The sequence below is a fragment of the Capricornis sumatraensis genome, chromosome 19, assembly GCF_032405125.1.
Source record: "Capricornis sumatraensis isolate serow.1 chromosome 19, serow.2, whole genome shotgun sequence".
Classification (NCBI taxonomy): Eukaryota; Metazoa; Chordata; class Mammalia; order Artiodactyla; family Bovidae; genus Capricornis; species Capricornis sumatraensis.
The window spans coordinates 8,412,296-8,431,102 of record NC_091087.1 but is presented as its reverse complement, the minus strand read 5'-3'; the positions used below and the strand labels follow the sequence as shown (position 1 = coordinate 8,431,102).

The 18,807-nt window shown below is 49.6% G+C and overlaps 1 protein-coding gene across 1 annotated transcript in view; it reads left to right on the top strand.

Moving 5' to 3' along the window:
* The window catches only part of ATP10A (ATPase phospholipid transporting 10A (putative)), a 180,744-nt gene that overhangs the window by 73,821 nt on the left and 88,116 nt on the right, over positions 1-18,807 (top strand). The window contains exon 2 of the mRNA XM_068991490.1: positions 6,950-7,154. Coding sequence (XP_068847591.1) covers positions 6,950-7,154 — 205 coding nt within the window. The remainder of the gene's footprint in view (positions 1-6,949; positions 7,155-18,807) is intronic.

The window sequence follows — 18,807 nt, the reverse complement described above, 5'->3', positions numbered from 1 at the left end:
ATAAATCCACAGGCTGGGTTGGAGAGCAGGACAGTTGGCAGCCCAGTTACTGTCAGGACTGTCCTTGTAGATGGAGGGGCAGTGGGTCACCAGGGATGTTAACTGGTTTCTCAAATTTGGAATCTATTGTCACCTTAAAAAAAAACCAAAAGGTATTCTTTTGCTGTTAGGGAAAACAGTACTGTAATAACCTAAATGCAAATTCATTTGAAAACAACACAGTAACGATCAAAGTAAAGTTCCCTCAATTCCTACAAGTGGCTTTAAAAAAAACGTTATCAGTTTGGTTTTATTCCTTCTCTACATTGTTACCAAGTCCAAGCTCATACTGCTTGCCACGGGACGGGCCATCAAATTGAGGAATGAATTGCTGTTATTTGCAAAGCAGGCAGACCAAGGAGGTGGCAGACTCCTGCTCCAAAGAACCATTTTGCCTCAGTTAGATTTGAGGCTTCTTTTATACTACACAAGGAAGTAAAGTCAAACATTTCCTGGTCCTGGTCAACCTCTCGAGGGGAGGTGTTTGTTTCTTTCTCCCTGTGGTCATTCACAGGTGGGCCTAGTCAGGAGCTAAACAAAGGTATTTTAGCTTAATGCTCACTATCTGGGAAGCAGGGTTTCCAGAGGTGGACCATTATCATTTAAGCTTACAGGCAACATCTGTTTAGTGGTTAACTTGAAGCAACAGCAACAGAATACAAAAGTTAAAGCAATAGATCACTATGGAGTCAGATTTGTTTTGCACATTACAGTTGAAGAGATTTATAAATACACTGTTGAGAAACCTTAGCCATTGCAGAGACAGGACCACAACTGAAGAGGGGCCATGAGTGAGGCTGAACTGGTGGGAGTTTTGATACATTTCAAAGCATAAATTATTAACAGTAGGTTTCTGAGCAGGAGTCCTTGAATCCAACGAGTTACATGAAAGTAACAAAGCATCTTCAGGCAAAAACATGCTTTTCAACTGCTTAAAATAATTCCTGTAAATCCTGTAACTCAGTTATCTCCTCTTATTGGAATTATTTTCTTAGTAATCTTAAAAACACAACTAGCACAAATAAATAGATTATCAGCCTAAACAACAGATCAAAAAAGATGAAGTGAGCTTAGAATTTTGTTTACTGCTTGTCTTTAAATAAAATTTGTCACTAGTCACTTTAATATTTCCTTATTTCTTCACCCCTGCATTGTACTGTTTTGCACAAAAAAGGCTCAGATAAGAACTGCAAAGCTCAGCAGGACTGATAATAAACAGGGTTAACTGATTTTCCCAGAAGAGGAAAGCTAATCATAGAACAGATCTTGGAAATTATTTAACACTTCACTTTACAGCTGAGCAAATAAGAGGCCAAGAGGTGAGGGCTTTGGTGCAGAAAAACCAGCGGCAGTGTGTCCCTTGAAAAGACTCAGGCCCCGGTTCAGCTCGGTCCCCTCCCCCCACTCCCCACCCCATCTCAGAAGAATTACAGTTTCCCACCAGTGGCCCTTAACTCTTGAACCCTTGGGGGCAGACCCCTCAGGACACCTGGGCAAGGCACTCAGCTGATCGGAAGGGCGGTTGTCATTCCCGTGGAGGGTCCCACTCTGTGTTTGAAATGGGATGATGTGTACTACATGTTTTCAGGTTTCCTGTTTTGATGTGTTCTGCATACCTTCTATTGGGCTCCTTCCACTGTGGTTGGATTTTAAGCAGTCTTGCTCTGCATTATTTTCCTGTGAGATAGATAAGTGTTTTTCTCAGTTGGGCGCCCCCTGGTATTTCCGTCTTTTTCTCAGGTATTCTGAAGCTGAGTGTGATTTTCTGGTTGGCTGCACCCTGCAACGACCGCACCTCTGGGCAGGGAGCCGTCTCTAGCTCCTGCCTCTGTGCAGAAGATGGGGATTGTCTGCATTAGCTTTCTTCTGCTGTGTGACGAGTTACTATAAACCCAGCAACTGGAGACAACTCCGCTGTGTGCTGTTAGAGTTTCCGGGAGCAGGATGCAGGCGCGTGCTGGCCGGGTACTCTGCCCTGGGCCTCGCCTGGCTGCGGTCCAGGTGTTGGCCTGACACGTCTCGTCTGAGGCCTGGTCCTCTTCCAGGCTCACTAGATCCTTGGAGTTTCGCTCAGGTGCTGGTGGGCCTGGCCCCTGCTCTCGCTGGCTGAACGCCAGCGCCCCCCTGGCTCTGGCCACGTGGCCCCTCCGTTGCTTGCTGCAGTTTTGCGTCTGACTCGCCGTCTCTGTTTGAGGTCCAGTGTACAGGGGTCCTATTGTTCCGGCAGGCCCACTCGCTGGCCTCCCTGCTAATGAGCTCGTAGCCCACTGATGGGACACCTTCACTGCACGTGTAGGAGTGACTCCTGCTGCACCCCAGCTGACTCGAGGGGACCGGCAGGGCATGCCCACCAGGGCTGGGGGTCTGGGGGCCATCTCAGAATCCTGCCAGCCGATGAGGCAGCCCCTGCACTCCGTGCAGGAGTATTATCGGGCACGGTGCACGGGGCCACTTGTGCAGTAAGGTGCTGTAAGCAGATGCATAGTGTCTAAACCTTGTGTCTCGGGTGGATGCCCTGGCCCCTGGCAGTGTGCAGGTGCCTGCCTGGTGGAGGTTAGAATTCAGGAGTCCGCAGGGCTCCCATGGGTGGTGTACCTGCCTGAGACTTTTTGTGTGTCCTGTCTGCCCGACAGCATCCACTGAGACCTGAGGAGACAGAGGCTGGTCCTAAAGCATTTGGCTGCTGCTTCTGGCCTCAGTGCTCTTAGGAGGCCGTGTTGCTGTATCACTGGGGTTCGTTTCTGTCTTCCCTGCGGTGCTTCTCCTGTGCACAAGGGGGCCTGTGGGGGCGGGGGCCTGTGCAGGAGGCTCCCGGGGCGACGCCCTGAGTCCCCTGGACCCTGCTGCCCCACTTCCTGCTCTCCCAGCTTGGGGTGCCCCTCCAGCAGGAGTCAGGGGATGGACGTTGTCAGGTGCTGGTCCGCTCGCCCTACGGTGACAATGCACAGACGGGGCAGCTCACACACCAGAAGTTTATTCTCGTCCCATCTGGAGCTGGGCGTCCCAGATAAGGCGCTGACAGGACCTCTCCCTGGCTTGTCCATGGCGGCCTCTCTGTGCGCTCATGTGGTCCCCCGCATGCGCATGCCTAGTGTCTCCCCCTCTTAGAAGTGCTCCGTTCGTGTTGGACTGGGGCCCCGCCCTGTGACCTCATTTAGACTCAGTCACCTCTTTTAACGACCGTATGTCCAAATACAGTTGCTGGGGCTGCTTACATATAATATGTATGTTATATGTGTGGTATCTGTTGTATATGTGTAGACATACACATGTAATATGTAACATAGTATATACGTTATACCGTGTACGTTACTATATGATGTGTATGATATGCCTATAATGAAAATGAGTAAGAGTGACATAGGCAGGGATGTTACCGGGTCAGCATGGGGTGCAGGCTTGGTGCTGGAGCTCCCACTGAAGCAGTCGGCGGGGCCGTGGGGCTTGCGTGAGGAGTCTTGGTCTGCCGAGAACAGGCTCTGTGCCACATTCGGCCCCAGGTGCCTTCTGAGTCTGGGTTTCCCGGGTCCCTGTGAGCTGCAGGGCCTCTCTCCTTCAGGCCCAGAGTGGCCTGCTCCTGCTCACTTTGCTCTCGTGCCTGTAGGCGTGGGGGCCACTCCTGCCAGGACGGGCACTGAGGTCTCGCCGTTGCTGTTTCCAGGACGGGGGTGGTGAGGGCTCCTCCAGACTCAGAGCCTCCACAGTAACTTTGAGAAGCTGCTGTTTTAAAGACGTGCTCTGCTGGAGTGGGAAAGCTAACGTTCTAAGATTTCAAGGCAGATGGACAGTGACTTCGCGTTTGATGAGTTCTGTAAATGGAGCGTGGTGAAGATAAACTGCGCCGGACGGGCGCCCCCGCCCCCCTGCCTCCCCTGGCCGCCCGTCCCCAGAGCAGGGACCTGGTCTCCCAGCAGCTGCTGTCACTCTGGGCCACCCAGCTCGCTTGGAGTGTACTGTTGCCTCAGGAACCGCACAGGGACGTAGCTTCTGGATACTTTCTTCAGGAAAGGACACAGGCCCTTCAGATGCCTCTGTGCCTTCTGTGGGAAGCCGACAAAGGGTCCTGAGGTGGAAGAAAAACTAAGGAGCTAATGTTAGAATGTTTCTAATGGTAGAAAGTCAAAGTCTGACCTTCGGAAGAGAAAATAGGAACACAGATGATGTTTCATCTCTCAGTCCACTGGAAGGCGGTCAGACTGACAGCTAGCGAGCAGTGCCCTCGGGTGGGCTGGGGGACTGTCCAGCTGGGGGATGCTCATCTGAACAGTGTCCTGGCCTTGGAGGGGGTGCTGGGCCCAGAGCACCCATTGTGGGCTGCAGGCCACAACCCCCAGCGGGTGCTGTCTAGTGCTTTGGTCTTGCATTTGGCTTTTACTTTTTTTGATTTCAACAAAGTCATGTTTCCAAAAGTAAAGGCAATTAAGTAATAAACACGTACAAGAAATTACAAGAAATGAGTTTCATAAGTTGCAAAATAATATCTTACAATTTAGATAAGCTGGTCAAGTATTATTTGAATACACACCATGTTTGATAGGAGAAGGCAATGGCACCCCACTGCAGTACTCTTGCCTGGAAAATCCATGGACGGAGGAGCCTGGTGGGCTGCAGTGCATGGGGTCGCTAAGAGTCAGACATGACTGAGTGACTTCACTTTCACTTTTTACTTTCATGCATTGGAGAAGGAAATGGCAACCCACTCCAGTGCTCTTGCCTGGAGAATCCCAGGGACAGGGAAGCCTGGTGGGCTGCCATCTATGGGGTCGCACAGAGTTGGACACGACTGAAGTGACTTAGCAGCAGCAGCAGCAGCAGCAGCAGCAGCAGCAGCAGCAGCATGTTTGATAAAATTGTATTACGTCTCTTCCTCTTTTAATATTTGTATGTACACCTTGCATTTAGTTCTGAGGACAAAGTTGTATCTAATTTGTCTTTGTTGGCTCTGTAGCAGCCAAACTACTGTGCTCCTGAATTAGAGGAATGCAAGAAAACAGGCTTTACAACAGCTTCTTCAGTTTTCAGCACCTGGGGCAGCTGATGCTAGGAGCCCCTGGACGTTTGCCATGGGTGCCCTCAGAATAAAATAGAAGTCTGACACTCAGGACTGGTCGCCAGAGCTCAGGAGTCAGGTGAGACCCAGACTCACTGCTGAATTGGTCTCTGGGAGCTCAGCTGAGGAAGGTCACTTTATGAGAGGGGCCAGTGAGAGGGTGAGTGTGCAAGTGGACTGTGTTTTAGGGCTCTTTATTTTCCTGACAGTATAGCCCAGAGGATTTCTTGATGCAGCTTCCTCATGTAGAATGACATCTTGAGATAGAGTCTTGGTTCTCTGCTTATTTATAAATGTGGACCAGACTGCCTCCAACGAACTCTTAAAATGTCCTTTGTAGGATTAATGAGCTCAATTTTCCAGAATAAAAAATCTAAGCAGAAATACACACGTAATGTTTTTATCCTGCTATCTGTTAACCATGGTAACTGACAGATGCTGAAAGCTGACTGTAGCGGCAGTGCTCTGAGTGACTATCCACTTCATCTCGAGTGACATGGGGAGGGTCCGTTTGTGTGGGCTCCATCCTGCAGATCTGTCTACTGTCTGTCTCTGTGACTGTCTTGTGTTGGGACCTCATAAAAGTGAGATTGTGTAATAGTTGTCCTTTTGTGACTGACTTATTTCACTTGGCATAATGACCTCCGAGTTCATCCATTTTGTAATGAGTCAGAATTTCATTCTTCTTCATGGCTGAATAATATTCCACTATATTCCCTTGTGGCTCAGCTGGTAAATCTGCCCGCAATGTGGGAGACCTGGGTTCAATCTCTGGGTTGGGAGGATTCCCGGAGAAGGAAAGGCTACTCACTCCAGTATTCTGGCCTGGAGAATTCCATGGGCTGTATAGTCTATGGGGTCACAAAGAGTCAGACAGGACTGAGAGACTTTCACTTCAGTTTATGTGGGTTTATGACATTTTGGACATCTCTTCATCTATTGTTGGGCATTTGGGTTGTTTCTACCTTTACGCTACAGGGAGTAATGCTGCTATGAACATGGGTAGGCAAATACCTATACAAGTCCCTGATTTTAGTTCTTTAGAGGTACATACCTAGGAGTGGAAAATTTAGCCATTTTATTTTTTTAATTAAGTAATTAGTTTTGACCAGGTAATGGCAGTGGGATCCAAGTTCCTTGACCATGGACTGAACATGCAACCTCTGCAGGGGAAGTGCTGAGTCCTAACCACTGGACCACCAGGGAAGTCCCCAGTTTAACCATTTTAAAGTGAATAATTCAGTGGCATTTTGTATGTTTAGAGCTGGGCAGCCATGACCACTACCTAGTTCTAGAACGTTTTAATCACCCCAAATAGAAACCTGTACCTAGTAAATAACTTCTCCTCATCTCCCTAACCCCTAGACGGTGGCAACCACGAACCCATATTCTATCGCCATGGATGCCTGTTCTAGATATTTCATGTAATTGGAGTTACGCTGGTTGTGGCCTTCAGGAATCTTCAAGTGCTTCCCTTTTCAAAATAATTAATTAACTTTTGGTCGCCCTGGGTCTTTGTTGCTGTGTGCAGACTTTCTGTAGTTGCGTCCGCGGGAGAGGAAGATGTTCTTCATTGCGGTACATGAGCTTCTTGTTATAGAGCACAGAAAACTCGTCATGGCGCACTGGCCTAGGTTGCTCTGTGGCATGTGGAATCTTCTTGGACCAGGGATTGAACCCGTGTCCCCTGCACTAGCCGGCGGATTCTTACCTGCTGTGCCAGCAGGGGGCTCCTCAGCACTTCTTATTATGGAAATTTTCCACATGCCAGAGGGTGGCACAGAGCGTTCACCGACCCGCCACCCAGATGTGGTCTCAGTCAGCTGCCGCCAACCATGTTAACAGCCGTGTCTTTGCCAGGGAGGAGGAGCAGTACGTGAACCGGTTCTGGAAGGAGATCCGCGTGGGAGACTTCGTGCGCCTCCGCTGCAACGAGACCATCCCCGCGGACATCTTGCTGCTGTCCTCCAGCGACCCCGACGGGCTGTGCCACATCGAGACAGCCAGCCTGGATGGGGAGACCAACCTGAAGCGGCGCCAGGTGGTCCGAGGCTTCTCTGAGCTCGTAAGTGACCTGGCGCCTCCCGGGAACCGCATGCCGCCGTGTCTCCCGCGTGGGCCTCCATGCCTCTGGGCGCGTTCGTTTCCTGTGAGGGCAGGTCCGCGCCTGGGGTGGGGCGAGGGTCTGGGCGTTGGCTTCTGGTGAGGGCACCTCTGCGCCTGGGGTGGTGGCCGAGGGTCTGGGCTTTCGCTTCCAGTGAGGGCAGGTCCGCGCCTGGGGTGGGGCTGAGGGTCAGTGGCCCGCCGCCTGCCGGAGCCGTGACTGCCGGGGGTCGGGTATCAGACTGGCTCTGTGACTCTGGGTCCACTGTCCACGTCTCAGACTTGGAATGGCCTTCACCACTGGGAACACTTGGGCCTGGCCAACTGTTGGCGCTTATCTGCCTGTTGCTCTTGTCCTGACACAGCAGAAGTAGCAACCTGGCCGCAGCACGTGGCTTAGGATTCCTCTCCTTAGGGTTGTGTCTGAGGTCACCCGCATCCACCCGGGTCCATCTGCGTCACCGTCTCTGACTGGATCCTGTCTGGGAGGAGCGTCAGTCCAGCTCAGAAATGCTAGGCCTGTGAGGACTGAGAGGTGGAACCGGGGGCCGGGCCCAGCCCCGGTACCCAGCAGTAGCCCGTGGCTGAAAGCTCAGAGCCCTCAGGAGACTCCCTCCTCTGTCGCCCTGCAGGCCTGTGCAGAGGAGACAGGGCCCAACCCCAGGGGCCGTCAGGGAGCATGATCAGGATCATGGCGGCCCTTGTTCTGACACCGCACTGCCTGTCTCTGCATGTGGCCTTGCCATCAAGGAAGGAAAGTTTAAGAAGCACCTGAGGATGTGCTCCTGCGTTTCAGGAAGGGTGCCACTGTGGGGCGTGGGGGGTCTCTTCCTCTGTTGTCCTGTCTTTGTGAGCTCCTACAGGGGAGCCAGGCCTTAGACTCAGCACCAAGGGGTTCTGGAGCAGTCGGCTTGTCTTATAGCCTGGGGTGTCCCTGGGGCAGTGTTGGCATCTGCGGTGCAGTGCTCATCGTGCAGGGTGGCTGGGGGGCATCCCTGGCTTCCGCTGTGAGTGTCCGTGCTGCTTGCCCTTGGTTGCTGTGCCCACCTTGACACACTTGCAAAGGGCCAGATGGCCTCCCACACCCTGGGGCCCCCCCCAGCTCTGGTGGCAGGACTTTCTGAATCTGACGCTTGCTCACCTCCTGCAGACCCTGACTTCCTCACCGTGTCCGGACTGTTGTGCCCTTGCTTCCATCCGCCACCCTGATTTCCTCGTTTCAGGTTCTTTTTGTGCCAAGAATGGTTTTGTGAGTTGCTTCAAATCTTTCTTGCAATGAGGCAAAGTGTACATAAACATCAAAAATGGTATTTTTAAGAACAGGATTGTCTCCTCCCAGATCAGAAGAGTTGATGGCAGGGCTTGCTGGGGACCCTCGGGGCCCAGCACTGGCCTCTCCAGTGTGCTTTAGCTTCCGCATTGATCGTGCTCCAGGGTTTGGTAGTAAATGCGCAGGGCGACTTTCTCCCTGCCCCACATCCCCCCAGGTCCCGTGTGCCTCTGCTCTGAGGCCACCTGACTCCCGGGCCTAACCCAGGTCCCCAAAGCCCGCAGTTCCTGAGCCCACTCCAGGCTCCAGCCCAGCGTGGGAACCACCCCTGAGGTCAGCAAGGATGGGCTTGGATTGGAGGGAGGCAGTGACGACACAGCCTCCAGCTCCATCCTGGAGAAGTGGCCAGCGTGTGCAGAAGGTGCATGTAACATAAACAGATGCACCTGAGCATCCAATGGATGAAAGCTCCGACACTGGGATGATCTGGTGAAACTGCAGAACTGGAGAGCAGAATGGGTCTGTTTGGATGGCGAGAGGGGCAGAGCCAGGTAGGTGCATCTCCTTGGTCAGCTCTCCCGAGTGACTTGCTTGTTTCCCATCATCTGGTTTGTTCAGCTGCTAAACTCAGTGATATCTAAAAGCCTCCTCAACCCACTTTTTTCCCAAACGAAAGCTGGAACACCTTACTGCTCACTGGTGCTTTGTACAAATGTGTAATTTGTAAGATGGATTGGATGTTGAAATTCCAGGATGGCCACAGACAGATGCCTCCTTGACCTACCTGCGTATGGCCTGTGTGTGCCTGTGGAAGCCAGCAGACTTGAGCCATAACCTGATCAAAATGGCCAAAATTAGGAACCTAAACCATTTTGATTTATTAAAAAAAAAATTCTTTATTAGCACCCAGAGTCTTCAATATGCACACTCTAGTCCCTGTTATTAGTATATTTTTTCCCCTTTCTGTTTTTTCTCCCCTTCTTTCCCTAACGTCCAGAGGCATTTTTCTGGTACCTGAATTTGTCTTTATACAGTATTATTCTGAAACATATGAACTTCCCCATGGAAGCCTGACAATTGGAAAACCAAGTTCAGCTGTAACACTGCAATGTCAGGAACATTTCAGTCCCGTATATTGAGGGGAGGTTCTCACAGATGGAGTCAGCTGGCGTCTCAGGCAGGTGAAAAGCGTATTCCTGTCCAATACACAGTAATACTGTCCCAGGTTGATGACAGCTCTGTTAGAAGTGGAGGCCCCTAGGGGAGCTTAAATTAGAGCTATTTGAAAAACTTAGGTGAAGAATAGGAGAGGGCCTTGACAGTCACGCAGGGTCTGGGTGCATCCACCAGGGTCTAGTGAGGAGGCAGAAACCACACCCGATTTAGGGCAAGTTTGATGTAAAGACAAAATTCCCCGTGGGTGTTGCACAGTAAGAAGTAAAGTGACTCCCCAGAATGTAGAAGGGCTGACAGAACAGCCGGCAGTCCTGGGGCTGACAGCGTCCAGGGAAGAGGCCCTGAAGCTGAGCCTTGCTCTCATGGCCGAGTTCGTGGCCGTCCCTCGTGGGACGGTAGGAAAGCTACTGAGGCTGTCCCGGGGGTCAGCCCTCACGGGGGTAGGGAAGCCTTCTGCTGAGAGGTCCTGGGCATGGTAACTTTGGGATGCCAGGGCAGGTGCCATCTTCTGAAAGGTGCTGGGCATGATAACTTCAAGATGCTGAGGCAGGTGCCATCACTGAGAGGTGCTGGGCATGGTAACTTTGGGATGCTGGGGCAAGTGCCATCGCTGAGAGGTGCTGGGCATGGTAACGTTGGGATGCTGGGTCAGGTGCCATCGCTGAGAGATGCTGGGCATGATGCCTTTGAGATGCCAGGGCAGGTGCCATTACTGAGAGGTGCTGGGCATGATGCCTTTGGGATGCTGGGGCAGGTGCCATCACTGAGAGGTGCTGGGCATGATGCCTTTGGGATGCCGGGGCAGGTGCTGCTGGAGTTGGGTGCTGGGGATGCCCCCCTCTGTGTGTGACTCCCGCTGCTGCTGTGAACGACCACCAGAGGTGACTCTCTGGACAGCAGTCCTGGGGGTCCCAGGCCTGTGCATGAGAGGGGCTCAGGATGGGGTACAGGGGGCAGCAGAGCAGGCTCCAGCCCCGGTCCCCCCGGCTGAGAGTCCCGGAGGACAAATGCAGTGAGTGGATGGCCAGCACCGCCCCAATCCTGACGATGAGAGAGTGGCTCCTCTTCCCACCCTTTCCAGTTTCTGAAGTTGTTTATGAAGAGCTTGTTTGCCAGGAAAGATGCTGAGAAAGAGAGAAGTGGTCCACATGCTGCAGGGTCTGGGCATTTAAGGTGGTGGGCCCAGCCCCAAGAGGACCCAGGCCTGCTTGCCAACAGACGCTTGACACTGAGCAGTGAGGAGACACCCTTGAGGGGACGGGCTGGGAAAGAGCCTTCCAGAAGGCCAAGAAGGCATTCAGAAAGAGGCCGTGAACCACATTCTGAAGGCGAGGATGGGAGGGAGGGTCTGGGAGCCAGGGAGTGCTTTAGGCAGTGACACAGGTCAGATGATGTCTCAGAGGTGGACACAGCATTGTATTTACTGAAGAGTGTTCACCAAATCGTACAGAATTCAGAGGCTGGAAGCCCAGCATGATGACAGTGAGGTGGGGTGCACGTGTGGCCTGCCCAAATCCCCGGGTCACAGGACAGGGCACCGAGACACCTCCAGCCACCCAGCTGTCTCGGCTCTGGAGAAGGAAGCATAGATATTGGCAATTCAAACTGAACGTTTGGTTTAATGTTGGTGTCATGGAAGTTGCCTTGTGGTTAGGACTCCGTGCTTTCACTGCAGACAGCCCGGTGGTTCAGTCCCTGGTTGGGGAACTAAGATCCTGCAAACCAAAAATGAAAAAAAAGAAGTTTGGGTCAAACTGTCAAATTGGCATTATCCACAAAATAAAAGGGACTCTAAGGCTGACCAGGAGAAGGCAATGGCACCCCACTCTGGTACTCTTGCCTGGGAAATCCCATGGACGGAGGAGCCTGGTGGGCTGCAGTCCATGGGATCGCTAAGAGTCGGACATGACTGAGGGACTTCCCTTTCACTTTTCACTTTCATGCATTGGAGAAGGAAATGGCAACCCACTCCAGTGTTCTTGCCTGGAGAATCCCGGGGATGGGGGAGCCTGGTGGGCTGCCGTCTATGGGGTTGCACAGAGTTGGACACGACTGAAGCGACTTAGCAGCAGCAGCAGCAAGGCTGACCATGAGCTGTCCCAGCAACTCACATTTGTTCCAGCTTCCTGGGAGTCAGACCTTACCGTGCCTCTCCCGTTCATAGTAGTGCAAACATTTCCAAATCATATTTTTAAATACAAATTGTGAGGTAATGATATTGTACACTTTTATAGACAAGAAACAGAACGGGAAATCAGGAGGTTCTACCAAGGCCCGCTCCTCCTCCGCTGCTTGACTGGGGAGAGCATGGCGCCCCTGGGTCTGGCCGCATGGGCTGCTCCAGGCCCGTCTGTTCCGGGCGTCGGTCCCTCCATCCCGCACGTTCATTCAGGTCTTGCAGTCCTGCCCGTGCAGCTGCATCTGCACAGTCACTTCTGCAAAACGAGGAATTCCTTAGGCTGATGATTTCACAGTGATCATTTTTTTTAACAGATTCACTTTTGTGATGTTTCATTCTTGTAGCAAACATTTCCTGAGCACCTACTACATGTTTAATGCCATTCTAGGCACCCATCAAAATAGGCAAACCTTTTCCCCTTGTGGTGAATAAGGAAATCGCGCAGAGGTGGACCAGAGCTACTACCGGGGATAAAGCAGCAGTCAGGGCCCTGCGTGCCCAGTGGTGGAGTTTGGCAGAGGGTGGGGCCCCGAGGCACGGAAGGCATATGGGAGTCAGGGAGGGGCTGTCCAGGAGGGGACTTCGTGTGGGCTAGTTTCCTGGGAAAAAACGTTCCTCTGGTTTGTCTCTTGGATGGATTGTTGCCCACACCCACGGGGCCATCTGCTTCCTGCAGCATGGAGTGCTGATTGCGAGAGCTGTAGGAAGAGCTGAACCCACGAGCCTGCCCAAGTTCGCTCTGCCCAGGCGTGTGTGGGTGTGTGCATATGTGTGTGCATGTGTGCCTGGCACGTGCTCCTGATGACATCAGTGTGGAATTTCCTAGGCTGGAAAAAGTCTGAGAAGCACTACCTTAAAAAGTAGTGCTTTTTAAGTATACATATATTTAAATATATATGTATCCATCCTCCCCCTAATGTCCAGACTGGCAGGATCCTAATCCTAAATCAGTGACGTGGCTTTCCTTCCACTTATGCACATAGATTCATCTAAAATCCCACCAGCATTGGGTGTCGGACTCTCTCAGGCAGTGACAAAGCTGAGTTTCCTTTAGGAGGGAGAGGCAGTCCTCCCCCAAGCTACTTGATAAAATTCAAGGAGCTGAGAAGGATAACCAAAATTCCAAATATGAGGAAAGAAAATTAATACTTTTTGTTTCTACCTACACATGCTCCCCAAATTATCTCTGTGGTAGGAAAACTAGGGGTGAAAGGTGGTTTGTGATATAGTTCTTGCAACGAAGTTTCTTTTTCCTTAAGCTTTCCCAATAGTCTTCAAATTAGCTACATTCTCCGCTGTGGAGACTGAAGAAGGAAACCATCTGTCATCAAACTGGAAAACAAAGACAGCTGTATGGCTGTGTTAATTGGATCAGTTGATATCAAGCCTTAACAAAAAGATTCATGGTTTTCTTTTACCATGAAATGTAGTTATTAAGCTCATAATTTATTCTATGGGACATTTAAAAAAAATGCTTGTCTATAAGTTGAGCTTTATTTTTATTTTTTTGAAAACTTTTTATTTTGTATTAGGCTGTAGCTGATTAAGTATTGTGATAGTTTCAGGTGAACTGTGACGGGAACTCAGCCATATATATACAAGTATCCATTCTCCCCCAAACTCCCCTCCCATCCAGGCTGCCACATAACATTGAGCGGAATTCCATGTATGTAGATCCTTGTCAGTTATCCATTTTAAGTATAGCAGTGTGTCCATGTCCATCCCAAACTCCCTAACTATCCCTCTGCCCATCCTTTATGCTGGCAACTATAAGTTCTCTAAGTCTGTGAATCTCTTTCTGTTTTGTAAGTAAGTGATTTGTGTCATTTCTTTTTAGATTCCACACATAAAAAGGATGTTGTATGATATTTGTCCTTCTCTCTCTGACTTCACTCAGTATGCCAATCTCTAGGTCCATCTATGTTGTTGCAAATGGTGTTATTTCATTCTTTTTAATGGCTGAGCAATATTCCATTATATATATGTACTGTGGGACATTTTTATTCTCAAATTTAACACGCACATACTTTTGTTAAAGGGCATTAAATAGGTAAGAGGAAAGACTTTGAGAAAGAAAATTATTTTGAGAATAACTATATTTGGACTCAAATTTTAATTCTTGCAAGTATGGATATTCAAAGCAATTCAGTTAGGTAGGTACTATAATTATCTGAGACATGCCATGTTTTACAGTATCAACTGTATTTGATTAATGGGGAATGTCAATTTGATTGTCTAATAAGATGCTTTGGTTTCTAATCCTGGTGGCTTTGCCATGGATTTTTTCACTTGAACCTGTGGTCTAACAAAGCAGACTTTACAGAGAGTGAAGCACTGTAATCTTAATGAAAACAGCTGAATGCCAGGAAATTGATAATATTATGCTTATGTGGAAGATTAATCGTAAAAGGTCTTATTACAGTATATAAAAACTTCAACCTTGTGTTCATTTATTTACTTTTTTTGTCTTCATTTAAATTTGTGTGTTTTGTATGGTTGGAAGTAGTTATTTCTTATTCTGGGAAAATGATAACTAAAGCTATAAGGTTTTTGTTCTATTTATGGTGGTGTATGGTGTGTATGGTGAAGTGTTTTTTGTGTGTTTTCATTGAAAAAATAATCTATTTTCAGTTTTTCTAAATGTAGTTGAATTACATCAGTGATTGAAAAAAGTTTGAGGCTGTGTATGTATGTTTCTGGAGCAGGAATTTCTTTACCCACAGGAGCTGGCAATGTGAGATCTTCCCAGTTGTCATAAGTTCCTCCTCATAAGTGAATATGGATGTGTATGTGGGTATGTGTGTATGTGTGTAGGCATGTATATGTGTCTGAGAGTGTATGTGTGCAAAGTGTGTGTCCCAAAGAATAAAGCAAGATGATCTGAGCATGTCCAAGTTACCACTTTTGGCTATCTTCGAGGAGAGGAGAAAAAGATTCTTTTCTGGGCTGAAATGTAGTGTTCCAGCAGCATGTTGACCTACAGGAGCTCACTCTTGAGGGGCCTGGGATTTTCAGTCTGATTGTTGATAATCTCTGTTCCCTGAATGTATTAGGCAGTGGTGCCCAGGCAGCCCCATCTCTGCGCAGTGCGTGGTGAGGCAGTTTGTTTCTTGATGGGGCGTCATGCCTGCGGTCTCTCCCTTTCCCCTGTTTTCTGAGAAGAGCTACTGACAAGGGGAAGGTCCCTGCTCCCACAACATGAAACCAGTTGCCACAGCATTTGCATTTTTTGTGTCAGCCTCCTTTCGTTTCTGAATGTTCAAGAGTCTAGTTCCTCATTTCAAATAAAAGCAAAAATAAACAAATGGGACCTAATTAAACTTAAAAGCTTTCGCACAAAGAAGGAAACTATAAGCAAGGTGAAAAGACAGCCCTCAGAATGGGAGAAAATAATAGCAAACGAAGCAACTGACAAAGAATTAATCTCAAAAATATACAAGCAGCTCATGCAGCTCAATTCCAGAAAAAAAATGACGCAATCAAAAAATGGGCCAAGGAACTAAACAGACATTTCTCCAAAGAAGACATACAGATGGCTGACAAACACATGAAAAGATGTTCAACATCGCTCATTATCAGAGAAATGCAAATCAAAACCACAATGAGGTACCATCTCACGCCGGTCAGAATGGCTGCTTTCAAAAAGTCTACAAACAATAAATGCTGGAGAGGGTGTGGAGAAAAGGGAACCCTCTTACACTGTTGGTGGGAATGCAAACTAGTACAGCCACTATGGAGAACAGTGTGGAGATTCCTTAAAAAACTGGAAATAGAACTTCCATATAACCCAGCAATCCCACGGCTGGGCATACACACTGAGGAAGCCAGAATTGAAAGAGACACGTGTACCCCAATCTTCATCGCAGCACTGTTTACAATAGCCAGGACATGGAAGCAACCTAGATGTCCATCAGCAAATGAATGGATAAGAAAGCTGTGGTGCATATACACAATGGAATACTACTCAGCTATTAAAAAGAACACACTTGTGTTCTCATGAGGTGGATGAAACTGGAGCCTGTTTTACAAAGTGAAGTAAGAAAGAAAAACATTAATACATATTCATTAATGCATATAGTCAAGGCTATGGTTTTTCCAGTGGTCATGTATGGATGTGAGAGTTGGGCTGTGAAGAACGCAGAGCACTGAAGAATTGATGTTTTTGAACTGTGGTGTTGGAGAAGACTCTTGAGAGTCCCTTGGACTGCAAGGAGATCCAACCAGTCCATTCTGAAGGAGATCAGCCCTGGGATTTCTTTGGAAGGAATGATGCTGAAGCTAAAACTCCAATACTTTGTCCACCTCATGCGAAGAGTTGACTCATTGGAAAAGACTCTGATGCTGGGAGGGATTGGGGGCAGGAGGAGAAGGGGACAACAGAGGATGAGATGGCTGGATGGCATCACTGACTCGATGGACATGAGTCTGAGTGAACTCCGGGAGTTGGTGATGGACAGGGAGGCCTGGCGTGCTGCGATTCATGGGGTTGCAAAGAGTCGGACATGACTGAGCGACTGAACTGAACTGAACTGAACTGAATGGATATATATGGAATTTAGAAAGATGGTAATGATGACCCTATATGCAAGACAGCAAAAGAGACTCATATATAAAGAACAGACTTTTGGACTCTGTGAGAGAAGGCGAGGGTGGGATGATTTGAGAGAATAGCATTGAAACATGCATATTACCATATGTGAAATAGATTTCCAGTCCAGGTTTGATGCGTGAAACAGGGCGCTCAAAGCTGGTTCCCTGGGATGACCCTGAGGGATGCAACGGCGACGGAGGTGGGAGGGGGGTTCAGGATGGGGGACACATGTACACCCACTGGCTGATTCATGTCAGTGTATGGCAGAACTACCACAATATTGTAAAGTAATTAATCTCCAATTAGAATAAGTAAATTAATTTTTTTAAAGGCAAGGAAACCAATAGGGAAATACTGCAAAAATCTAGTCAAGAAATGGTAATGGCCTAAAATTAGAACAATAATTGTGGAAATGAACAAGATGAGTTATACTTAGGAACTACGTAAAGAGCAAGATCAATAAGGATTTGTGATTAAGTGTGGTTTATAAAAAAAAAAGAGTCTAGTTCCTCACTTCAGCAACAATTATCGGGGAAGTTATATAAAGCCTTTCGTCTGTGTGGGCTCCTCCGTGGAAGGCAGCGCTAGGTTCCTGCGCTGGTGAGACTGCTTCTGAGTGTCTGGCCCCCATGCATGTGAACAGAGCAGGGGGCCACAGCCCCCTCCGTGTGGTCATTGTGGTGTCCTGTGAACCAGGCCCACCGGGGTTCTTGGCCTTCCCCAGTCAAGAGAAAAAGAGGCCGGACACCAGGCCAGTCTTCATTGGAGCCCCTGCTGCAGTGAGGGCGAGAACAAGCAACAGGCCCCTCTGCTCCCCCGAGGGGTGCAGGGCAAGCTGGGCCCAGTACGTTACTTCCTGTGTGGGGGTGGGGGTGTGTCCAGGGTTCCGGCTGGAGCGGTAGCACAGGTGGTTCGCCAGCCCTTCGGTGGTGCTGTGTGCAGGGGCAGGCACAGTACCCTGCTTTTGTCCCAACCCCGTGTGTTGCTGTTGGCTCTTTAGACGTGGCAGTTGATTGGTGGTGGTTTTGTTTTTTTTGGTCTTTTTGCATCTTGTCCATAATCTGTCCCAACTGTGCATGCACACAGTTATTTTTGTAACTTATAGGTCCTTGATATTTTGTAGATTGAGGAAACATTTGTTCAGGTGCAGGCACTGCAGCAAAGGGTCCCAGGCCCCAGCCTGTCTGTCTTGCAGGGGGTCTGTCTGTAAGGGGAGGGGAGCTGTGCTACACTGTTACCCACTTGGGTGTGGATGAAACCATGCTCTTGATATCTAAACTGGGTTTAAACCATATTGAGATACACTGGGGCTTTCCCAGCAGTGCCGATGAGTAACCTGTGCTGCAGAAGGCACTGGGATTCTACCCAGCGGGACTGATGGATGTCGTCACCCAGCTGAGGTCAGGCTGAAGTTTGCTGGTTTCCAGTAGAGCCGCTTGCTAGGTAGCAGCTGTGACTGGATGCCTTCCCCTCTCTGTCCCCTCTAAAAACGTGTCATTGCTAGTGACCAGGAATCCTCCTCTTCCAGGGAGTGGACTCTGAGCTACATCTGTGTGGGTTTTTGTAAGTTTAGTCCTGGGCCTAAGCTTCAAAATCATTCTTTGTTGTATGCACACGCACACCTAATGCTAATGCAAACAGATATCCTTGTGTGAGTCTTGTGTCTTTGAGAAAAAAGGAAAAAATTTACTCTCACGTACTTCTGACGAGTGACCTTTCAGTAGCTCCTCCTGCCGGTGATTAGACATGGGCCCTTTTGGGTGGTGAAGAAGGCCAGCTTCAAAGACCTACAGATCGAGGTTTGTTTTGGAAGGAACTTCAAATGGCTGCTTCAGTCATCTGTCCTTGGTTGAGCGTTCTGGAACCTTGACCATCAGGCGGGAAGTCTTGTGAGGACGGACTTTGTGAGGCTGCAAGGGCGAGACTGAGGGGCATCCACCCTCAGCACTGGAGACTTCCTGGAGGGTCCCACACCCCCAGCCCTGCGTGGTGGTCCCAGCGGGCAGCGTGTGCCAGGCCTCTCTGTCACTGCTGCTCCTGATTCCCTTGAGGGAGGCACAGGGACCCCTGAGTCACCCAGATCCCCTGTGGCACACAGCACAGCCCAGCCTCTTGGCTTAGCACGGGCAGAGGGCAGGCGGGGCGCAGGGCCGCCCCCAGGGAGCCCGGGCCAGTGCTGTGGAAGGTTCCGGATGAGGAGGCCTGGGTTGTGCTGTGTGCCACCTCTGGGTTGGGGTTGGGGGGCAGCATGGCCATGCTCAGGTTGGGCAGGGTGAGTCTGGGGTCCCACGGTGGCAGCGCCATACAGGACCCAGCTGGGCTTCTTGCCCAGTTTGGAGCATGTTCTTCTGACTCCACTCCTGTGGCTTGAGAGGCAAAAAAATGTTTGCTTTTATTCT